Source organism: Pseudorasbora parva, chromosome 8 (assembly GCF_024679245.1).
Source record: "Pseudorasbora parva isolate DD20220531a chromosome 8, ASM2467924v1, whole genome shotgun sequence".
NCBI classification, from domain to species: domain Eukaryota; kingdom Metazoa; phylum Chordata; class Actinopteri; order Cypriniformes; family Gobionidae; genus Pseudorasbora; species Pseudorasbora parva.
In genome coordinates this window covers 1319360-1340417 of record NC_090179.1, presented here as the reverse complement: position 1 = coordinate 1340417, position 21058 = coordinate 1319360, and the positions used below count along the sequence as shown (strand labels likewise).

General features: G+C 39.9%; 1 protein-coding gene across 3 annotated transcripts in view; it reads left to right on the top strand.

The window, feature by feature from the left end:
- The window catches only part of si:dkeyp-97b10.3 (NACHT, LRR and PYD domains-containing protein 1a), a 45012-nt gene that overhangs the window by 22757 nt on the left and 1197 nt on the right, over positions 1-21058 (top strand). The window contains exons 4-14 of one of the 3 annotated variants that reach the window (XM_067449930.1): positions 379-444; positions 783-818; positions 901-944; positions 4109-4161; positions 5555-5772; positions 6699-6949; positions 10593-10736; positions 10912-11047; positions 12355-12402; positions 17743-17823; positions 18301-18588. In XM_067449930.1, the coding sequence (XP_067306031.1) occupies positions 379-444; positions 783-818; positions 901-944; positions 4109-4161; positions 5555-5772; positions 6699-6949; positions 10593-10736; positions 10912-11047; positions 12355-12402; positions 17743-17823; positions 18301-18588 (1365 nt within the window). Of the gene's footprint in view, positions 1-375; positions 445-782; positions 819-900; positions 945-4108; positions 4162-5554; positions 5773-6698; positions 6950-10592; positions 10737-10911; positions 11048-12354; positions 12403-17742; positions 17824-18300; positions 18589-21058 lie in introns of all 3 variants that reach the window. The other 2 variants (XM_067449931.1, XM_067449929.1) reach the window with 2 other exon arrangements.

The following is a 21058-nucleotide window of genomic DNA, read 5'->3' as shown; positions in this document are numbered from 1 at the left end:
AGCTTTATTTCAGTTTTATACCAGCATAGGTCCACCAGATGTCACCAAAGTCATCATACTTTTAGCTTTTGGCTGTCGAGCATACTGGAATAAAATTTGTTTTGGTCAATTTAAATGAATATTAAATATAAATAAATTAAATATATAAAATATAATAAAAATATGGTACTTTTAGTGGTAAATAAATTCAAAAATACACAAAAAAGCATAGATCGATAGTTTTTATATTATTGAAGATAGTGATATAACGTTTATTTAAAACATTTTTTGGATCCCCCCTGAGACCCCTGGGCCCAATCGTGTCCCGAAGGTCTGGTTAAGAGCTGCTAAATGAAGGACGCAGTAGGACTGGATGTTGTGCATGTGTTTGTTCAGAAGAAACCTCAGCGGAGGAGAGCTCAGAGGAAGAGGAGGCCCATGAAGAGCAAGAGGAAAAACATTCAGGTGGAGATTTACTCTCGGTTTATAATGTTTTCATTCTTTCATCTCCTTACAATATGAATCATGCACAGTATGTGAACAGTTGTTTTTTTGCTGCATGTCTGAACAAAGCCCGAGTGCTTGTAAAGTGCCACACAGTTTTAAAGCGGAAGATGAAAGCAGGACTAAAACCTGATGTATAGCAGTCATAGCAATGGACACCCAAGAGATTTTATTATAATGTGTCATTTTATTTTAAGATAAACATTAAATGTGAAGCTTTCAGGGTTCCTAAAAGGGTTCAGTCTTTCACACCTTGAGTGAAAAATCAATCGTAATGATGTAACATCATGCCTTTTCAGACTCTGACACGAGATCCAGAGCAGAAAAAGCCAGCGGTAATGATTCTCAACACGTTTCGGATGTTTACAGCACACTTCAGTCAGTCTTACAGTGTGTTTCTCTCCCATAACGCCTCAGGTGAGGAGCTTCAGCCGTGCTGTGAGAAGTGCAGAGCTCTGAAGGTCAGTACTTTTACAAAACCAATGCTTCAGCGCATTGAAAAGTGGAAATATTAGCATTCATGACCTATATAACGTTCAGCACAAGGCTCGCAGTGGCTCAATACTGTCAGCCCTCTCTAAAGACACACACTATCAGTCAAACGTCTGCTACTCATCCTTCAGTGTTATTCTTCAGTGTGAAAAACTGTGAAATTAAAGTCTGCACTGCAAAAAATGCTCTTCTTTTTTAGTATTGTTGTCTTGTTTCCAGTCTAAATATCTAACAATTCTTAAATCAAGATGCATTTACTAGATCAGTAAAACCACATTAGATATTTGTTCTTGTTTTCTGAGAAAAAAAAATATCAAAATGAAGTGAGTTTTTGCTTAAAAGGATCTGCCGATGGGGTGAGAAAAATAATCTGATTTCTGTTCGGGACGGAAACAAGAAACAAGATTTCAATCAGAAATAAGATTATTTTCCTCACCCCATTGGCAGATCATTTTGCCTGTCTTAAGCAAAAACTCACTTCAGTTAGATTTGATCTTCAGCAAAACAAGAACAAATATCTAATGTGGTTTTACTGATCTAGTAAATGCATCTTGATTTAAGAACTGTTAGATATTTAGACTGGAAACAAGACAACATGACTGAGTAAGAAGAGCATTTTCTGCAGTGTGGCAATGATGTAGTGATGAAAACGTGAGCCAAATGAAAAACGTCTTGTGTTACGACCGTGAGCCTGGACCCCTGAGAACAGGGACTGGGACTGAATGAGTCCTGCACAGCTTTCGGTACTGAAACGGCTGAAAAACATCCAAACTGTGTCGGATACGGGTCGGGTCGAACAATGGGGGAAACACGGGTCTAAACACAAGTTTAAAACAATCATGTGCACTGCAAACGGGTGTAACGATATATCGTTTAATTATAAATCGCGATATAAAAATGTGACGATATGTAACGTTGATGAAAACGATATGATTCATGATATAGAGTTGTTTTATCCAAGGCTGAACGTGCTGTATTTGACCTATTTATATAAGGTATAATTCACCCAAACACACATTTACTGAGGGATTTCTGTCTCTCCGTTTAAAGTCCATATTCCTCTCAAACTTAAAAGATCCAAAACAATGTCATAAAGGCATTGTAAAAATAAGGAATCAAGTGTCTAATCCGAATCCAAGTCTTCTGAAGAGACACGAACGATGGCTTATGATGAACAGATTTACAGCGACGCTCATACAAACACGGACGCACGAAAACAACACGAGAGAGTAAATGCAGAATGTGCTGGATGAGCTGAACATTTACAGTTTAAGACTAGCGGTCATTTTGACGAGCTTTCTTTAGATTAGCGCTGTGGCAGATCGTATTGATCATCTGACGCGCACACACACTCCTTAAAGTCAAAGAGCAAACATTAAAAGATTAAATAAAGTTTCAATGACATTATTACATTAAACGACTATATATATAATCTTCAATATAATGCATAATGATGCAATGGGGGGGATATTTGTGGGTCCTAATAATAATACACAGAAAATAATATTATTTTAATAATAATAAAGCACAAAAATCCCTCTTCTTCATGTTGGCTTAAAATATCTTATCGTGAGTTCAGTTGATATGAATCAAATCGTGACATGAGTGTATCCTTACACCCCTAACTGCAAACGTTAAAATATATGCATATTTTTAAGGAACACATCTACAAAAATACGTTTCTATGGCCACAGGCAGACGCTTCTACACACATTAGTGAAAGAATGGGTCGCTCTCAGGAGCTCAGTGAACTCAAGCGTGGGGCCGTGATAGGCTGACACCTGTGCAATAAGGCCATTCCTGACATTTCCTCACTATGAATGCTTCACCAAGACGTTTTGGACAATTTCATGCTCCAAACTTTGTGGGAACGGTTTGGGGACGGCCCGTTCCTGTCCCAGCATGACTGCGCTCCAGTGCACAAAGTGTCGGTCCATAAAGACATGGATGAGGATTTGGTGTGGAGGAACTGGACTGGCCTGCACAGAGTCCTGAGCTCAACCCGATAGAACAGCTTTGGGATGAATTAGAGCGGAGACTGAGAGCCAGGCCTTCTCGTCCAACATCAGTGCCTGACCTCACAAATGAGCTTCTAGAAGAATGGGCAAAAATCCCCATAAACACACTCCTAAACCTTGAGGAAAGCCTTCCCAGAAGAGCTGGAGCTGTTAGAGAGGGTGGGCCGACTCCAGATTAAACCCCACGGGTTAATGATGGGATGGCATTAAAGCTCATGAGCATGTATCGCCTGTGGGGGGAGATTAACACGGGGGGATAGGAAAAAGAAGAGGATATACAGTTTGAGATCCACTAATATACTGTATATACAAAATTAATGTAGCTTAAAGGGTTAGTGAAAAGGCTTAAAATGAAAAATTACCCATAATTGATTCACCCTCAAACCAGTTGATATGATTTTCTTCTTTATGATGAACACAATGGGAGTTATATTAAAAAATGGCCATCCATCATAAAAGTAATTCACACAGCTCCAGGGGGTTATTAAAGACCTTCTGAAACGAAGCCATGCGTTTGTGTAAGAAAAATATCCATATTTAATTTTTTTTTTTACTGAAATTCCCTACGCAAGACGATTTGTGCCAAAAAGAGTAACGCCTGACGCCTCTCGCGGTTCAAACAATCTCAAGCTCCTCTTCTCTTCTATCGAAATCCACATTATGATGGATGGAGGCACTTTTTTTGGAATCAAAATATTGTTCCCCATTCACTACCATTATAAAGCTCGGAAAGAAGTATAGATAGATAGAAAGACTAAGGTATAGACAGACAGAAGTACAGGCAGACTAAAGTACAGATGGATGGACGGATAGATGGTTTTCAGTTCAGTCTGTGAGAGAGTTCATATGAATAACAGAATGACACAGAGTGTTATACTACAGTTATCTGCATCCTGACAACAGAATAAATAGTCTGAAAGGAGAAAGTCGTGTACTCCTAGGATGGGTTCAGGGTGAGTAAATCATAGGATACTTTTCATTTTTGGTTGAACTAACCCTTTAAGCTTTCAGAACTGTCTGTTTTACAACATTGAAAAGCTACTTGATGGACGGACTGGCCTATTAACTACTGCTGATGAATTTAATGCTTACATACAACTTTTCCCCCCTCACAGAATCCCAAATATGAGCTTGTCACCCCCAGGAGACTGTCCAGAGAGCGGCTACTGTGAGTTTGTCTTCTCCGTCCTGTGCCAGATTTGCACACTGACCAGTGATCAGTCACATCTGACTCACAGCACTCACGTCCTCTAGCTTTATTACTCTCTCTTTTCTAAATGACCAGCGCTAAACTTCAACACCGACAGGTTTATAAGAATCCAGCATGTAATGTGAGAATTGTCAAATGTGTCATTTTTTTGTTTCTGGTGCATGGCACTATTCCCCAGTGAATATGACATCAATAAAGCCGAGGTTCATAGAGCCACACAGGCCAACACTTCATCAAAAGCTGGCGGTCAGCAAGATTAACAAAAAAAGCTTTTAAAAGAAGTCTCTTCATTTCACAGCATTTGACCAAGAATACAGCAACAACTGTAATATTGTGACATATTATTGCAATGCAAAACAGCTGTTTTCCATGTGAATATACACTGATCATCCACAACATTATGACCACTGACAGGTGAAGTGAATAACACTGATGATCTGTTCATCACGGCTCCTGTTAGTGGGTGGGATATATTAGGCAGCAAGTGAACATTTCATCCTCAGAGTTGATGTTAGAAGCAGGAGAAATGGGCAAGCGTAAGGATTTGAGCGAGTTTGGCCAGATTGAGACGGCTAGACGACTGGGTCAGAGCATCTCCAAAACTGCAGCTCTTGTGGGCTGTTCCCGGTCTGCAGTGGTCAGTATCTATCAAAAGTGCTCCAAGAGGACCAGTGGAGAACCGGCCACAGGGTCATGGGCGGCCAAGGCTCATTGATGACCGTGGGGAGCGAAGGCTGGCCCGTGAGCATCAGAACTGGACCACGGAGCAATGGAAGCAAAAGGGGACCAACACCATATTAAATGTTATGCCTGATCGGTGTATAGTAAAGTGTGAATTATTCCTGTGATAAAGCTGAATTTATCATCATTACTCCAGTCTTCAGCATCACACCATCCTTCACTAATCATTCTCAGATGAGGATCTGATCATCAACACACGGTTATGATTATTATCAATGTGGAAAACAGCTGTGCTGCTTTTTTTCAAAAGAACAGCATTTATTTGAAATAATATGTAAAAATAAATGTCCTTACTGTCACTTTTGATCAATTTAATGCATCTTTGCTGAAAGAAAATATTAATTGCTACCAAAAACAAACAAACAAAATCATACTGACCCCAGCTTTTGAGTGGTTCTGTGTGTGCAAACAGAAGAAAAGCCTTTACACCAGTATTGAGGACTGAGATGTGAAATGGTAAACTTGTGGTAATCATTAGAGCTTATAATGAGTTAACGAGTAAGAGCCTAAACCCACAGTGCTTCCAGACACACACACACAGTTCACACACTACACCAGGACGCGCCGCTGATTCCCGCTGCCGTTCCAGTGGTGTTTGCTGTTGTTTCAGGCTCACGCTGGAGGCTGAGGGTGTGTATGAGTGCTCAGAAACGGGGCTGGTGTTCGAGGTCTCCCAGCGCACCAACATCACCTACTGCGTCCTCTCCTGGAGCAAGTTCAGCACCTACCTGACCGGATCATGGAAATTTGCCGGTCCCATTTTCGATGTGGACTGCGATCCGTCCATTCTAAAATCCGTCCAGTTCCCGCACTCGCTGTGTCTAGCAGGTACAGAGATGTTATTATCATCTATATCACTGATATTGGCTGTTTATTAGTGCTTATAATGCACATATTAATGCCATATTCGGCATGATCATATTCTACATCCCTTGATCCTACCAATGCCTAAACGTAACAATGACCTTACTAATAGGGTTGCACGATTATTCCCTTGAAATTGTAATTGTGATTTATTAATTATGATTATTTACTGTAGAAAGAAAAGAAAAACATCTTAAGCATGCTGAATAATGTAAGTGGACATTGTCATTTTTTGTAACTGCACCTTTGATATGGCAGATGTAATTGTGATCACGATTGAAATCGGACTAATTTTGCAGCCCTACTTATTAAAGGGATAGTTCACCCAAAAAATGGAAATCATTTATTCGCCCTCAAGTTGTTCCAAACCTGTATGAATTTATTTCTTCTGCTGAACACAAAATACAATATTTCGAAGATTGTCAGTAGCTAAACAGCTAAAAGGCCCTGCTGATGTTCGTAGTATTTCCCCCATATTATGGCAGTCAATGGGGTCCATCAACTGTTTGGTTACCCACATTCTTCATAATATCTTCATTTGTGTGAAGAAATAAACTCATACAGGTTTGGAACAACTTGAGGGTGAACAAATGATGGCCGAGTTGTCATTTTTAGGTGAACTATCCCTTTAAATATTAATAAGCAGTCAATAGGAGTTTATTGAGGCAAAAGTATTAGTTAAAAGTGGGAATTTGACCCTAAACTAAAGTGTGACCAAAAAAATTAAAATTCTCCCTGGTTTCACAGTAGCATTTTGTGTTTTGCAGGGTGTAAGTGCCCTTCTGATGGCTTTGACATGGTGGAAACCCTTTCGATTTCTGAGAATTGAATGAGAATGTGTTAGTTTTCCCCCATTCCCCCCGTCTCTTCCTGTGTGTGTCTCTCTTTAGATAAAGACAACGAGGTGCAGTTCAGCGTGCTGCATGTGAAGGACAGCCGCGGTCAGATCGAGCCCTCGGCGGATCACTCCGGGAGTCATGTCAAATGGGCCGTGACTTCCCTGTCCCCCGTGGGGCCGATCGTTCAGACCTCTAAGTCTGCAGAGCATCATGGGGTGGTGCAGGTGTTTAAAGAGGTGGGCCATCCACACTCCTTCTCCTTCAGAGTTTACCTGGCGGGAAACAACTGCTCTGACATCAAGGTGAGGGAGCTGAAGGGCTTCTGCTTTCACAGAAACATGACGAGTCCAGCAGTTTTGACGCTGCAGGGCTGACTGGCCGTATTCTCGGTAACCCTGCGCTGTAGCCTCTCAGTAACTGCTATATTTAGATGTGATTTCAGGCTGAAGATAGAGCAGTGCTGTGCTGTGCAGTAAGTAGGAGGGATGACGTCCTCTCCACACCACTTTCAGTTCTGCATCTCTGCCACTCCGTGGCTCATTCTGACTCTGATGTTTGATTGTGTGCAAGTGGGCGGCTTTGTGTAAGAGTTTCATCATCCAATCAATGCCTGCAGCTGCAGAACGGACGCTTAAAGCCCCTGCCGGATCTCAGCATCATGCTTTCACTGCACTAAATGCTCTTCTTACTCAGTCATGTTGTCTTGTTTCCAGTCTAAATATCTAACAATTCTTAAATCAAGATGCATTTACTAGATCAGTAAAACCACATTAGATATTTGTTCTTGTTTTGTTGAAGATCAAATCTAACTGAAGTGAGTTTTTGCTTAAGACAGGCAAAATGATATGATTATTTCTGATTGAAATCTTGTTTCTTGTTTCCGTCCCAAACAGAAATCAGATTATTTTCCTCACCCCATTGGCAGATCATTTTGCCTGTTTTAAGCAAAAACTCACTTCATTTTGATATTTTCCCCCAGAAAACAAGAACAAATATCTTATGTCATTTTACTGATCTAGTAAATACGTCTTGATTTAATAATATTTAGATATTTGGACTAGAAACGAGAACAAAATACTAAATAATAAGAGCACATTTTGCTGTGTGTGTATAATGTGTTTGAATCTCTAACATTGATGGCCTTCTGGCTTTAGTTGTGTCCTCTGAAGGCAGCATTTTCCAGGTTTGGGACGCAGCCAGCGTCTCATTACTCTTCTCAGGGAGCCGAGTTACTTTACAGCTATATTAGTTTGGCTAGTAGCTTTTGTTGTAGAAAAAACTGCATGGGTATCTAAAAATTCTGTTATTACAATAAAAAATTACTTAGGCCAAAACCAACTATGTTATTTTTTATTTTATTTTTTTTGTGGCAGGACAAGTGAACATTTGGCAGGTTGAACCGCTCCCAGCAGGCACAGTACGTCAATGTGAAGTCACACGTCATATTTTGGTTAAAAATGAAAGTCGAGTTGATGTCTAAACCCAGCGTTTTTATGACGTCATGCTCCAATGTCAGACAGAGATGTTGAATTTTGGTTGAAATAAGCATGGCACTGTAAAAAACTAAATAATAATTCATAAAAACGGGTGACATGTATGAGCAGAGGAGGATTAAGCATCTCCACAAACAGCATTACCAGCGTTACGCATTAATAACCAAACTTATGTCTGTTACACCCCTACAGAAGCTCTTATTGAGAGTTGAGAGGTTCAGATGTTGATGTTTTATCGAAAATAATAGTTTAGCTTGAAGTCACCATTATGGGGATCAGTGTTTGCTTTAGTTGGGTAGTTTGACTTGACTTTTTAACATTAGTTTTTCTTTGGCCTCTATAGCTGTGTTTGTTATTGCAAGAAAAGCAAGAGAAAGAAGATATTGTTTTACTTGATGATAAAGATGATCATATAGTGGTCTATTTCCAGAATCAAATCTTTGATACATGATAATGTTGTATTATTAATCACAGCAAGCCTGTAATTCTACATTGTCCACTAAACAGTTTGATCTTCTGCATCTGTTAGACTCAGAGTGTTTATACAACCCAAATTCATTGGAGCTCGAAAAAAACTAAACGTTGGAGCTTGACGTCAAACCAAATTTCATTTTCAACGAAAAAAGTCCAAATCCTGTGCCTGCTGGGCTGGCTGGACTGGGCCATCTTTACAGTATGGCCACCGCTGGATCTTCAGCTGTTAGCCATTAGTTTCAGTGCATGTGGGGGAAGTCTGTAAGCTGTACTTCATTTAAACTCAATGGTCTTCTCCACTCAGAAAACAAACAAAAAGTTTGTACGTCAAAAATTACAGCACCTGACTCAGAGCTACATTTTCTGGTTAGGTACTCACCGATGTGGCCCAGGCCAAAACTCTTGAATGGAGCAAATGTTCTTGCTAAATGTCATTAATTAACATTTCTTCGTCATCTGATGTCCCACAACAGTTTATGGGCTGTGTGTCTCCACGCAGGGGCTTCTCTCTGTCTTCTTCTGTGGGTTTTATCTTTAAACTAACACGTGAAGATACATCCTGTGGTCTGTGCTCCCACGCAGCGGTTTCAGAGCAGTGTAATTCAGAGAAGCACTTTCAGTTTCACTCAGTCAAAAACTCAACACTTTGACCTTACAGGAAAAGTTCAGGCAGAAATGAAAATGTGTACAGTCATTTACAGTAGTCACCGAAATTACTTTCTTCTAAGAATGTCCAGACCTCTCCTGTGCAATTTATAAACGCGATTGGGGATCGGGTCAGTCAAGCTGAAAATCACAAAACGCTAAACAAAACCCCCCCTAAAATATTGTGAAATTCTACTTTACTTATATTTTGGTGTGATTTTAGAGGCCTTTTCTACAAAGTGCAAAAGTGATGTCCGGCCTAGGAAAAATGATATCTTCATCCTTCATTCAAATATGATAAAACAATGTGTTAAAGAAATTGTAAACCTATTGCACAGTTGTGCTTGGACTCGATTGTTTTAGTTGTGATAACACAATGAAACACACCAAATTATGCTGACATAATTTTTGTTCAAGCTGTCAAGAAAAAATTATATAAAATATTCTGATTTGAATAATTAGTAGGGTCTTTAGAAACGAATATGGACACTTTTGGCCACTATTGTATGTCCCACAAAGAATATAAATCTATTTAACTAAATTCCTAGTAAGATGAATGAGTGCCTATCAATAAATACTTATTTGAAAATAGTAAAAGTTTAATTATTCACCATATAAATAAGCTTAAGCTGTCGCCTCACACAGAGCACATCGTGTCTGTTTGATAAAAACGCGTCTTCAAATTTTAATTTGTCAAGATCATGGGAAAAACCCTTTTTTTTCTTCAAAAAAATCTTACAATATAAATGAAAAATATCATACAAATAACAACAAATTGAATCCCATCAGTCCACATGATTTACATGATTTATTCAGACAGAAACAAAATACTGATGACAACATTTACAACATTAAAGGTTTCATATAATGCTCCTTTTTACAAGATGTCCCCAGAGTGTGTATGTAAAGTTTTAACTCAAATTACCCCACAGATAATTTTTTATAGCATTTTAAAATGTGCCGTTTTTGTGTGTGTCCCTTTAAATGCAAATGACCTTTCGTGTCATCTCGCTTTGACATGCTATTGCTTTTGTGTTCATATTGTATCAATAAATGTGAAAGACGGACGGCAGCTCGAGCGACTCCCAAATGTGCATTATGTGGTACATCCCAAAATACAACACTTGTGATGTCTCTTGTGCGCAGATATTGCAAACTCCAGCTGGAAACGGACATGATGGTTGTATCCAACACTTGGTTGTCTCGCTTGGCTTTGTCAAAAGGTCACCGATCCTGTGACCCTGAGTTTGTTTATCTTGTCCAGCTTTCGCCGTATGTAAAAGACTCGGAGGTTCTCATTAATTTCTGCTGTCTTTGCTTCAACTTGTCACAGGACATCAGGAGGGCCGTTCGTGGGGCGAACAACTGTAAGAACAACAAGAGGTATATTCGAGTAGACAAGCCCCCTACGTGCATGCTAGAGGAGAACCGGAAGTACCGCCTGATCAGCGAGCCCGAGGGTCACATCACACCTGAGGTGTTTATGTTGACTCCACATGTTCCAGATGTGGCCCGGATCTGGGCCGACACTATGTTACTGTCTGGGTCAGAAGCGCAGGCATTGAGGTGTGTGTGTGTGTGTGTGTGTGTGTGTGTGTGTGTGTGTGTGTGTGTGTGTGTGTGTGTGTGTGTGTGTGTGTGTGCGTGCGCAGGACATGCTCTTCACGCCGGTCATCGTGGCAGTCAAGGGATACTTCGAGGTCTTCTTCGAGGAGAGTCCTCCTTTCAAACTGTCCTTGACAGATGCCGACTCGGGACACACTGTGTGGACTGCGACCATCAGAGAGGGTACGGCTTCATGAACACACACACACACACACACACACACGAGTGGCTCAATTCAAGGAGATCTCAGAATGACTTACTTTTTAATAACTTTATTGGAGATGTTACTCCTGAACTTAGAAGAAATCATATTTCCCACCTCAAGTCTGCAGTACCAGACCCATTAATGACAAAGAGCAGCACACATCTGCAAAAATGCCCTCCTTATTTAGTATTTTTGTCTTGTTTCTAGTCAACATATTCAAAAAGTTCTTATATTAAGAAACATTTACTAGACAAGCAAAATTTATTGTCTTTTTTTGGAAAAAAATAACTCAAAATTAAGATTATTTTTCTTAAAATAATCTGCCAGTGGGATAAACAAAATAATCTAGATTATTAAAATAATTAAGATTATTTTCCTCACCCCATTGGCAGATCATTTTGCCTGTTTTAAGCAAAAACTCACTTCAGTTAGATTTGATCTTCAACAAAACAAGAACAAATATCTAATGTGGTTTTACTGATCTAGTAAATGCATCTTGATTTAAGAATTGTTAGATATTTAGACTGGAAACAAGACCACATGACTGAGTAAGAAGAGCATTTAGTGCAGTGCACAGGAGCAAACGCCTCCAGTACTCAACAAATATAATGCCCATGTGTTTAACACTTTAAAACTTTACAATGTTCAACCATGTAACAGGACGTCTAGAATGAATACACTTGAGCACACAAAGTCTGGTCACTCAGTGCTTTATAATAAATCCATCGCAAAAATGACAGCCTCAGTTGATGATGTTATGGCCAATATAATTGTAAACATATTGACATACTGCTAAAGACTTCTGTGTCAAAAGTATTATTTTCATGTGTCTCCCTTAAATATGAAGTCAGAAAGACGCTATTATGTCGAAAAGCAGGAAGCGTCACAGCATAACATGTGCAGGTACAAAGACAAATACTGTATTTGATCAGAACAAAAAAGTGTTGTTTTATACCAGGGGTCCCCAGTCTCAGTCCTGCAGAGTTTAGCTCCAACCCCAATCAAACACACCTGAGCCCGCTAATCAATGCATTTATAGGCATTGATGCATTTATAGGCATTGATTAGCGGGCTCAGGTGTGTTTGATTGGGGTTGGAGCTAAACTCTGCAGGACTGTGGCCCTCCAGGACCGAGATTGGGGACCCCTGTTTTATACAGTAAACATAACCGGATCAATATCCTGTTAATTTATAACAGTAAGTCATGGAGATGCACTTTCCTGAGAGTGACCCAACCTGCAATTGTAAAGAACAATAAATCTGATATTAAATCTTTATTTTTCAGGAGACTGTGTGGATCATCTAGATGAAAAGCCCAGAAAACCAATGAAAGGTAAGAAGAATAGAGTGCTGCAGTATGTTTTTAGCGCTTCTGGTTCCATCGTCCTGAAGGGGTTTCGGTTAAAAATTAACCAAAATAAGTTTTGAGAAGGTACATAACCAGCAGATGCCGGATCATTTACAGCCTTTCCTCACAGCAGCTGGAAAACTTAAACATCATTGTGATGGCGGATCGTAATCCAGAAAGGTCCAAACGGCAATCATCAGTGACGACTGGAGACTCACCTGTAGTCAAAAGCCAAATATTAGACTGTACAGAAACTGAAATCTTTCACACAATGCAGATGTTTTTAACATTAACAATTTAAGAACAAAGTATAACAATAATGATCATTTCCATAGTTTGATCACTAAGCGATCGTTGGTAGCGTGATTTATTGTCATGTTTTTGTTCCTCTGTCGGTCAGAAGAAAAGTGGCAGACATGTTACTTGTTCAGCTTTTCCGGTGAAACGTATTTCTTCATTCATACTTCCAAGATGTATAATCTGTAATTCTGAGGTACAGTTTCCACAGCGGTGCGGTGACTGAATGACAGACACACACACACTCCTCAAAACATCAGATTCATCCGCGTTGAGGAGCTGTGCCGACACACAACTCACGTAAAGATGATAATTCAACAAATAACTGCAATCGCAGGTTTCAAACAGAGATGGCGACAAAGAGGCCAAACTTACAGACTGCAGCTTTAAAGGAGTCATACTAGAACGACTCATTTGGACTACAACATATTCTAGTACACCCCAAAAACAAAATCAATATTTCGTAAAAGAGCATAATGGGACTAGCCTAGAAATCTAGACGCACCCTAGCGGCAGCAAATCTAATCTGCCCGTGAGTGTCGTCTAGGAACTCTCAATACCCTTCTGAGCTGTAAACGCCAAACTCTGGTCGGGCCAATCACATCGTGTATAGAGTCGGCGGGCGGGGCCATAATGACGACGGACGAGTTGCGTTTGCGTGCTTCTAGTAAACACAGAAACTGGCGAACGGCGGCGGTCTTTCGAATCAGCTTTGACCGCGACTCTGGAAGACTTGGAGTTAAGCTTTTCTCTGAGAAAAGAACAAAGAACGGCACTGAAGTCATTCTTAAAAAGGGAAGATGTGTTCGGAGTTTAGCCGACCGGATACGGCGAATGTTTAATCTGTCAGCGAGCTCTGCTTCACCTTCGTTGCTCTGGTTGGTGTAGCGCTATCCTATCGCGTGCAGAGGGAGTTTGACAGACAGCCGTTTATCCGCCCCTCAGATTGAGCCGTCAATGGGGAGTTTCCAGACCAAACATCTGGATGTGGCTCTGGCTTGTCAGGCTATTATAGGACCCCTTTAAAGCGGCGGTGAAATGCTGTTTCATGCATACTGAGCTTTCCACTGTTAAAGACTTGGATTCCCATCCTAAACATAGACAAAGTTTCAAAAACTAATGTTGGACGTTTGATGGAGTATTTCTGTGTTAAAAATACTCCTTCCGGTTTCTCACAAGTTTCGGCGAGTTTTTTTCGAGTATGGGTCTACTTGACGTTAAATAGAGCGGAAGGTCCTTGTATGGGCCGTACGGGCTCTTCTCCCGGAAGGGTGCGGGCGCGTGACTACAGCGAGAGAGGAAATGCACGCTGTAAACACTCTCAGCTGCAGATCCAGTCGTCCGTGAACTCTTATGTCGCGCCGCGCTCCACTTTATTCCTATGGGTGACGTCGAGCGACTTCAGCGCTTCAGCACAGCATTCTGGGAAGGCAGCGCTGCATTTGAACCGATTTGAACGCAGAAATGACGGGAAGCTTCACAACATTGCTTCAGTCGCGACGCAAAGGGGATTTCCACAGTTACTGCTGTCAGGACTTCACCAAATCATACCAAAGAAGTGTGTTTTTGACAGAGCTGTATACCCCTAAATACAGTCCATACCACAGAGACGGACATCCTGCTGCTGCTGTTTCTCCTGTTCAATTTATTTCAGCCTCAGATTTGATTGTGGATCATTATCTGTATTAGCTGAGATAGATGGGTCTCTCCACACTTGAGGACGTCACCGCTTTGCGCGCTTGTCATTCTTTAGCTCCGCCCACTCGATACGCCTCCAGCCGCTCGGTTTTTTCCGGAAAGACTCGGTACAGCCCATATTTCTTTTATAAATATGATAAAACTAAAGACTTTTCGTAGATATGAAGGATGCAATACTACTCTATAGGTACTCAAGATTGACATGAGATTGACTGAAACTGAGTGTTTCACCCCCCCTTTAAATGCCTGAAATAAGGTCAGTGGTGAACATAAGTACGTAAGACTTCATTTGTTACAATGTTGCACTTTCTTTTTGGTTCAATTCGCTTTCACAAAGCAACATTTGAAAGCGTACAAAAATGTGTTCACACAAGTCACATGCGAGTACATCTGTCTTCTTATTGGTCAGTTTCCTCTATGTCATCCATCAAGATGATTGACAAGTTTGCTCCATGAGCTTATTTTGGCTTTGTTTCTAACTGTCGAGACACACTCAGACCGAATGTAGCCATCATTCCCGCTGTTAAATGATATACTACATTCATATTAATACTGCAGCTCTCTCTGGATCTCTCCAGCGTGGTCTAGAGGTCAACGGTGTCGAGACAGGCAAACACTCTCAAGGCTTCATCGGGACAGCATTCTCCCATGGAGAAGCGCAATTACACAACATTTATGATGAAGAGAGACTTTTGTGCTCACTTTCAGAATCATACACTACTGCTATTATAGCACATTTCCCGTTATGAATTATAATACCACTTGGTAGTATTGGGTCGGATTGCTTTCACACCTCAAGCGAACCGTCTCAGAGTTCATTTGTCTCTCGCTCTGGCGATCTCGGAGCGATTGTTTTGGTGCGGATCCGAGTTTGATTGCTGTGTTAACATTTGTGACCAGTCACGGAAAGCAGGGACACAAGTCGGTTCTGGGGCATTTTGAGTTATTCACAGATTCTGAAAGTGTAGTCTCCAAGCTTTCCAATGATGTGTAACAGATGGAAATTATATTTGATATTTGGAGAAGTTGTGGCCATCTGAATGTAGGCATTTAACAAAGTTTAAACTGGAGAAAACGGCCTCTAAAGTTTTGCTGTTCACACCTGTTTTCACCTGTTGGGTGTGACAATACGGCTCATTTACATCTCATTTAGATAAGCCACACCCCCTGTAAAGCTCCACCCCCCTAAAGCTGCAGGTTGCATAGTAACGACAGACACAACGGGAAAAATCGGACCGCATATGGATAATAAAGGATAGCAGATGTTAACATCTAAAAGCCCATTAAAGTAATGTTTTTTTGTGCAAGTGATACGATTTGAACGATTAAAATTAAAATTAATAACAATAGGTAGGTATGGGAGGATCTAAACATGAGAGAACGTGGACGTGTTCTTAGAATGAACACAAGACACACTTTGATGTTTATTGAAACTCAGCCCATTAGAAACAGAAAAGTTTTCTTGCAGATCTCGTTGCCTCCAATGACATAAGTCATTCAGGCACACTTTCTGTTTGTCGTATGTGGAGGCCGGAGAGGCTTCTCGTTTGGCTGTCCGGTCCCACATTCTGTTGGTCTTCTGTTTTATCTACTTGTTCAAATTTTATTATGTAGTAGGCCAACTTGCAATATTTTTCTTTGCATGAGACGCTGATATGTCACTCAGCGTGGCATCACACGTCAGGCCCGTAGAGGGAGCTTTATTCGGGCCATTCAAACCCATCTTACTCATGCTGCTTGTTTTTAATAATCAACATATGAAAAAAAAAACAAAACAAAAAACAAAACCTAATTAAATAGGCTACGTTCTCTTTGACCCATGGCCGACGTAGTCGTCGGCGCATTCTGATGGACTTTGTCCTTTATGACAGCGGATAAAACTCACAATACTCTGACATTTTTAGCCCTACAGATATGTGCAAGACATAATTATAAACTGTCTACTTTTATTTGTGTACATTCACAAAGGTCTTTGATTCAGAGAACGGATTATTTTGAATGCACTCATTTCAAACGCTGTACTTCATTAAAAAAATTGTTTTTTGTTTATTAAACGCAAAGTTTTTATCTTTAAAAGTATTTCTAAATTCAGTTCATATTTCAAACAAAAGAAATTCAAAGCCAAAATGACGAGAGAAATAAACAAAAAAACTTTGAGTTTCCACCATCCAAATTATTTGATATTTTTAAATTATTTTAATATAAATTCAAACATTTAGTTCTTTTAGTTTTAATTAATGCATGTAAAACATGCCTATCCACCCATTAAAAATAATGGCTATTGCGGACGGTGCTGGGATATACACAAACTTACCAACACACTTTGCATACTTTTTGGAGGGCTTATCAGGGGGAAAACAAACGTTTTAGACGCATTACAGCGGTTAATGGAAACGCCGTAATTTCATCATTTCGCAATAGATTTTATTGACATTTAGTAGCCTAAATATCGCAAAGGTTTTGTGCAAATCTGTAATGGCATGGCTACTGAGAGAGCAGTCCAAACAAATTCAAGTGGATTCAGGCCAATAATGTCCAATAATTTGCATGTCCTGCCACTCTTTTTCCACAGCTAAAGAATCCAGCTGTATGTTCTACATAATATCTGGAGAAAGTTTCTGGCTACAGGACTGTCTCCAGGCAGAGAGTTCTCTTTTCTTCTCCTCTTTATCCCCATCAAATGTTACTATCAATATAGCCTCTGATATCTTACGGTCCAACTCGTCTGACACCAGTCCGATACATTCTTCCTCTTCTTCCTCTTTGCTCAGTTGTAGAATAGGGATATTATTTAGTCTTATTATGCCGCTTTCATTGTCGCAAAAGTAAGTAGCCATGCTTCCCTTGGAGAGCGGGGCAATAACAGTCCAGTATGGAAATACACAGACAATGACACGCCCCTACTGCAAGCTAGAATCTCCGAAAAACAAGCCGATTTCAACCTCAAAATGTACGCTTTTAAATGTCCCAATACTGCTTTCTCAAACACAGAGAGGCTTCTTTGTGTTTTCAACTAACAGATTCAGACGAAAAAAAAAGCTTCTTTCTCATTTTGCTCGAAAGTAGTGCTGCCGTCTTGTGTCCCTGGTTTCGTTGACGGGTCACATACTGAACCAAGCTAGGAAACACAGCAGATTCTGAAAGAAACGCTCAGGTGTGAAAGCACCCAGAATGTCATCAGGCTGGACTCATTAGTCAGCTTTACCTCCTTGTGTTTATATTTGCTCTCTTTCAAACTCTTCTAACTCACACATTCAGGGAAAGTGATTGTTGAAGCTTAATGGAGAGTTTTCTGGACTGGTCAATGTTTTGTGGTCTCGCCCTCTACAGGCAGAAAGAGACACAGCAGCACGTCAGAGGAGGATCTCTGTAACAAGCCCATTAAGAAAGCCCGCGGCATTGATGAGTCCGGTAGGTCCATGACGGACACGACTCCTCCTTACACTGCAAAAAATGCTCTTCCTACTTAGTATTTTTGTCGTGTTTCTAGTCTAAATATCTAAAAATGCTTACACTAAGAAACATTCACTAGAAAAGTAAAAATGATTGTCTTGTTTTGGGAAAAAATAACTTTTTAAAAGAGTTTTTGCTTAAAGTAAGATAAATAATCTGCTAGTGGTGTAAGAAAACGAATCTTGTTTTCTGTCTGAATTAAGATTATTTTTCTCACCCCATTGGCAGATTATTTATCTTATTTTAAGCAAAAACTCTCTTCATTTTGAGTTATTTTTCCCCAAAACAAGACAATTACTTTTGCCTGTCTAGTAAATACTTTTTGTTTGGACTAGAAACAAGACAAAAATACTAAGTAAGAAAAGCATTTTTTTTTTTTGCATTGTGGAGTGTTTGTCAGTCTTTATCTTGACTGAAGAGCTACTCTGTCCTCAGACTGCGCCGCAACGGCCCTAGCCCCGAGCCTGACGGACCAGCAGCTGATGCAGGTGGCCAAACGCATGGGCAAAGAGTGGAAGATCGTGGCCATCTCCTATCTGGGCCTCAGCAAGCAGGACCTGGAGGAGATGGGGGCGGCGGAGGAGGACGTGACCATGCTGAAGTTCAACATGCTTGAGCGCTGGAGACGACGGCAACCTAAGGGGAAAGCGGGAATTCAGGAACTCCACAAGTGTCTGAAAGATAACGATGACGTGCCTAACGAGGTCATTGCTGTGCTGGACGGTGGGTAATGGGATCTTGTGTGTTTAGTGTGTAACAGTGCTTTTTTTGTTTTGCCAATAAGAGTCAGAAGTAAGAATTTTATTTTATTTATCTGTAATTAAAATAGCATGCACTGCAAACAATTATTTTCTTAATTAGTATTTTTGTCTTGTTTCTAAGTCAAAATATCTAAAAATTAGATATTATAATCTCGTTTTCTGTTTGAATTAAGATTATTTTTCTCACCCCATTGGCAGATTATTTATCTTATTTTAAGCAAAAACTCTCTTCATTTGGAGTATTTTCCCCAAAACAAGAGAATTCCTTTTGCTTGAATACTTCTTGTTTTAAGAATGTTTAGATGTTTGGACTAGAAACAAGACAAACATACTGAGTAAGAAGAGCATTTTTGCAGTGTGATATATAACGCAATGCTCTCTTTATGATACCAGCCATTACAAAATCCATATCTGTCAGCGACTACTCACTGCTTTCTGTGTTTTCACTGTTATACAGTAGGGGGCGCTGTTACACATCTTCTAGTACAGAATCTCCTGATCAAAACACAGCTGAAAAAGAAGCAGAAACAAGAGATAGAAGCATTGCTCACACACATGTATAATAACGCGATCATCAACATAACACGGCATATAAAAAATAAAAAAAACAGCCTAATGTAGAAGGGTATTTTTGGCACAAAACAACTGAACACTTGTGAGAGTTAAATTTGTATCTGTAGAGCATATCAACACATATGTATCAATATCAAATATTTTAGGAGTTGTAAACTTTTCTCTCTTACAAACACAAAACAACAGTTACATCTTCACACATTCTTCCCTGCAGGTGCACAAATCCTCTTCTACGAATCACACATGAAGAATCTCATACGCTCACATAACGCCGTCACACACCCGTATCTAAAATGTGACATAATGGACAAATTTTGCACATCCGCCAATTAACATGTGAATCCATGCAATGAGAGTTGAACACTCGTAGGAGGATATTTGGTCACAAATGCATTACTTTTCTAGGATATTTTTCTTACACAATCACAAGTCCAATCACTACAGCTGCTTGAATCTGCTGCTATTGAGCGCAGTTTTTCCGCCTTCAAATCACAAGTTCCATGCACTTTTGCAGCGTATACTACATGAAATGTGGAGCAAAAGTGATTTGTGCATCTGAGAGGCAGTGGCAGGCCCTGTGCAGAGAGCAGAGAATTTCAGCCAATCAGAAGAGCTCGTTTGTACGGAGCCGTTTCGCTCCCGCGACTTGTCACGATTATAGTCTGCTATTTGCTTCTTATTTATTAAATCCAGGCAATTAGCCAAAGAAACCTTTATTAAAATTAAGATACAATTTATACAAAATGAAACTCACTTTAAAGAAAGGCTTTCGACAAAACAAAACTTACTTTAAAATAATATTATAACATTTAAACATAAATATGAAAGAAAAAAAACATTGTTTAATGGCTACAAAGTATAGTAAGCTCCAGATAAATGTCATGTCTGAGCTGGTTTGAGCGAACATCATTTAACCGGTGAGGGTTCATGAGCGGTTCATCTATAAAGGATTTTCCGCCCCGTATTACGACATACTTACTTGCCACAGTTGGAAAAAAAGCGTCAGAAACTATAGAGAAATATAGAGAAACCGCAAGTAGTATTTTTGGCACAGAAACTTTGAAACTTTGGCCAAGTTTAGCGTGAGAATCAACTCTTTAACAGTGTACGTAAGGTTGAAGGCATGAAATAATCTAACCCCCGGCTGGCTGTGTGTGGGAATCAAGGCCACTTCTTCAAATGTGGCGCTCAGTCATGTGACGCCTGCCATTTCAGCAATCATTTTCCCTGTTTTAGGGCAAGACGCCACTAGGAAAAACTTTTTTAGGCACTGGACACATTGTGAGATTTTAGGCTTACATAACATGTCTTCTTTAAGATTTGAGGAAAGAAAACATCTAAAACATACTGAAGTGTTTATTTGATTGCAATTTATCTGTCTTTTTTTGCCTGTAATTTCAATTACAATACAGACGTAAATAAAACTTTACAGATTTATTTAGATTATTTATATTCTGAAAGGCATGGTGGAAATATAGTCAAATCGGTCCATATTTATTTAGATAATACTTTCATTTCAGTAAACTGTAAAAACTAAATTGTCTTAATATGCTGTGATAAATCAACTGGGAAATAGTGTGTGCCTGAAACAGCTTCCTCTGTGCTGTTTCAAAACTTTTTCGTAGCTAGCATGATACAGAAATGTTATAGTTTCCAGTCATCAAGCCATATTACAGTTTCTACCTAGGGGTGATTTAAAAGCTTTACACCGATCAGGCATAACATTATGTTCTAATATTGTGTTAGTCCCCCTTTTGCTGCCCAATCAGTCCTGACCCGCCGAGGCAAGGACTGCTCTAGACCCGTTTCCATGAAAGGCTGAACATGGTCTCAGCAATGCTTAGGTAGGTGGAGCGTGT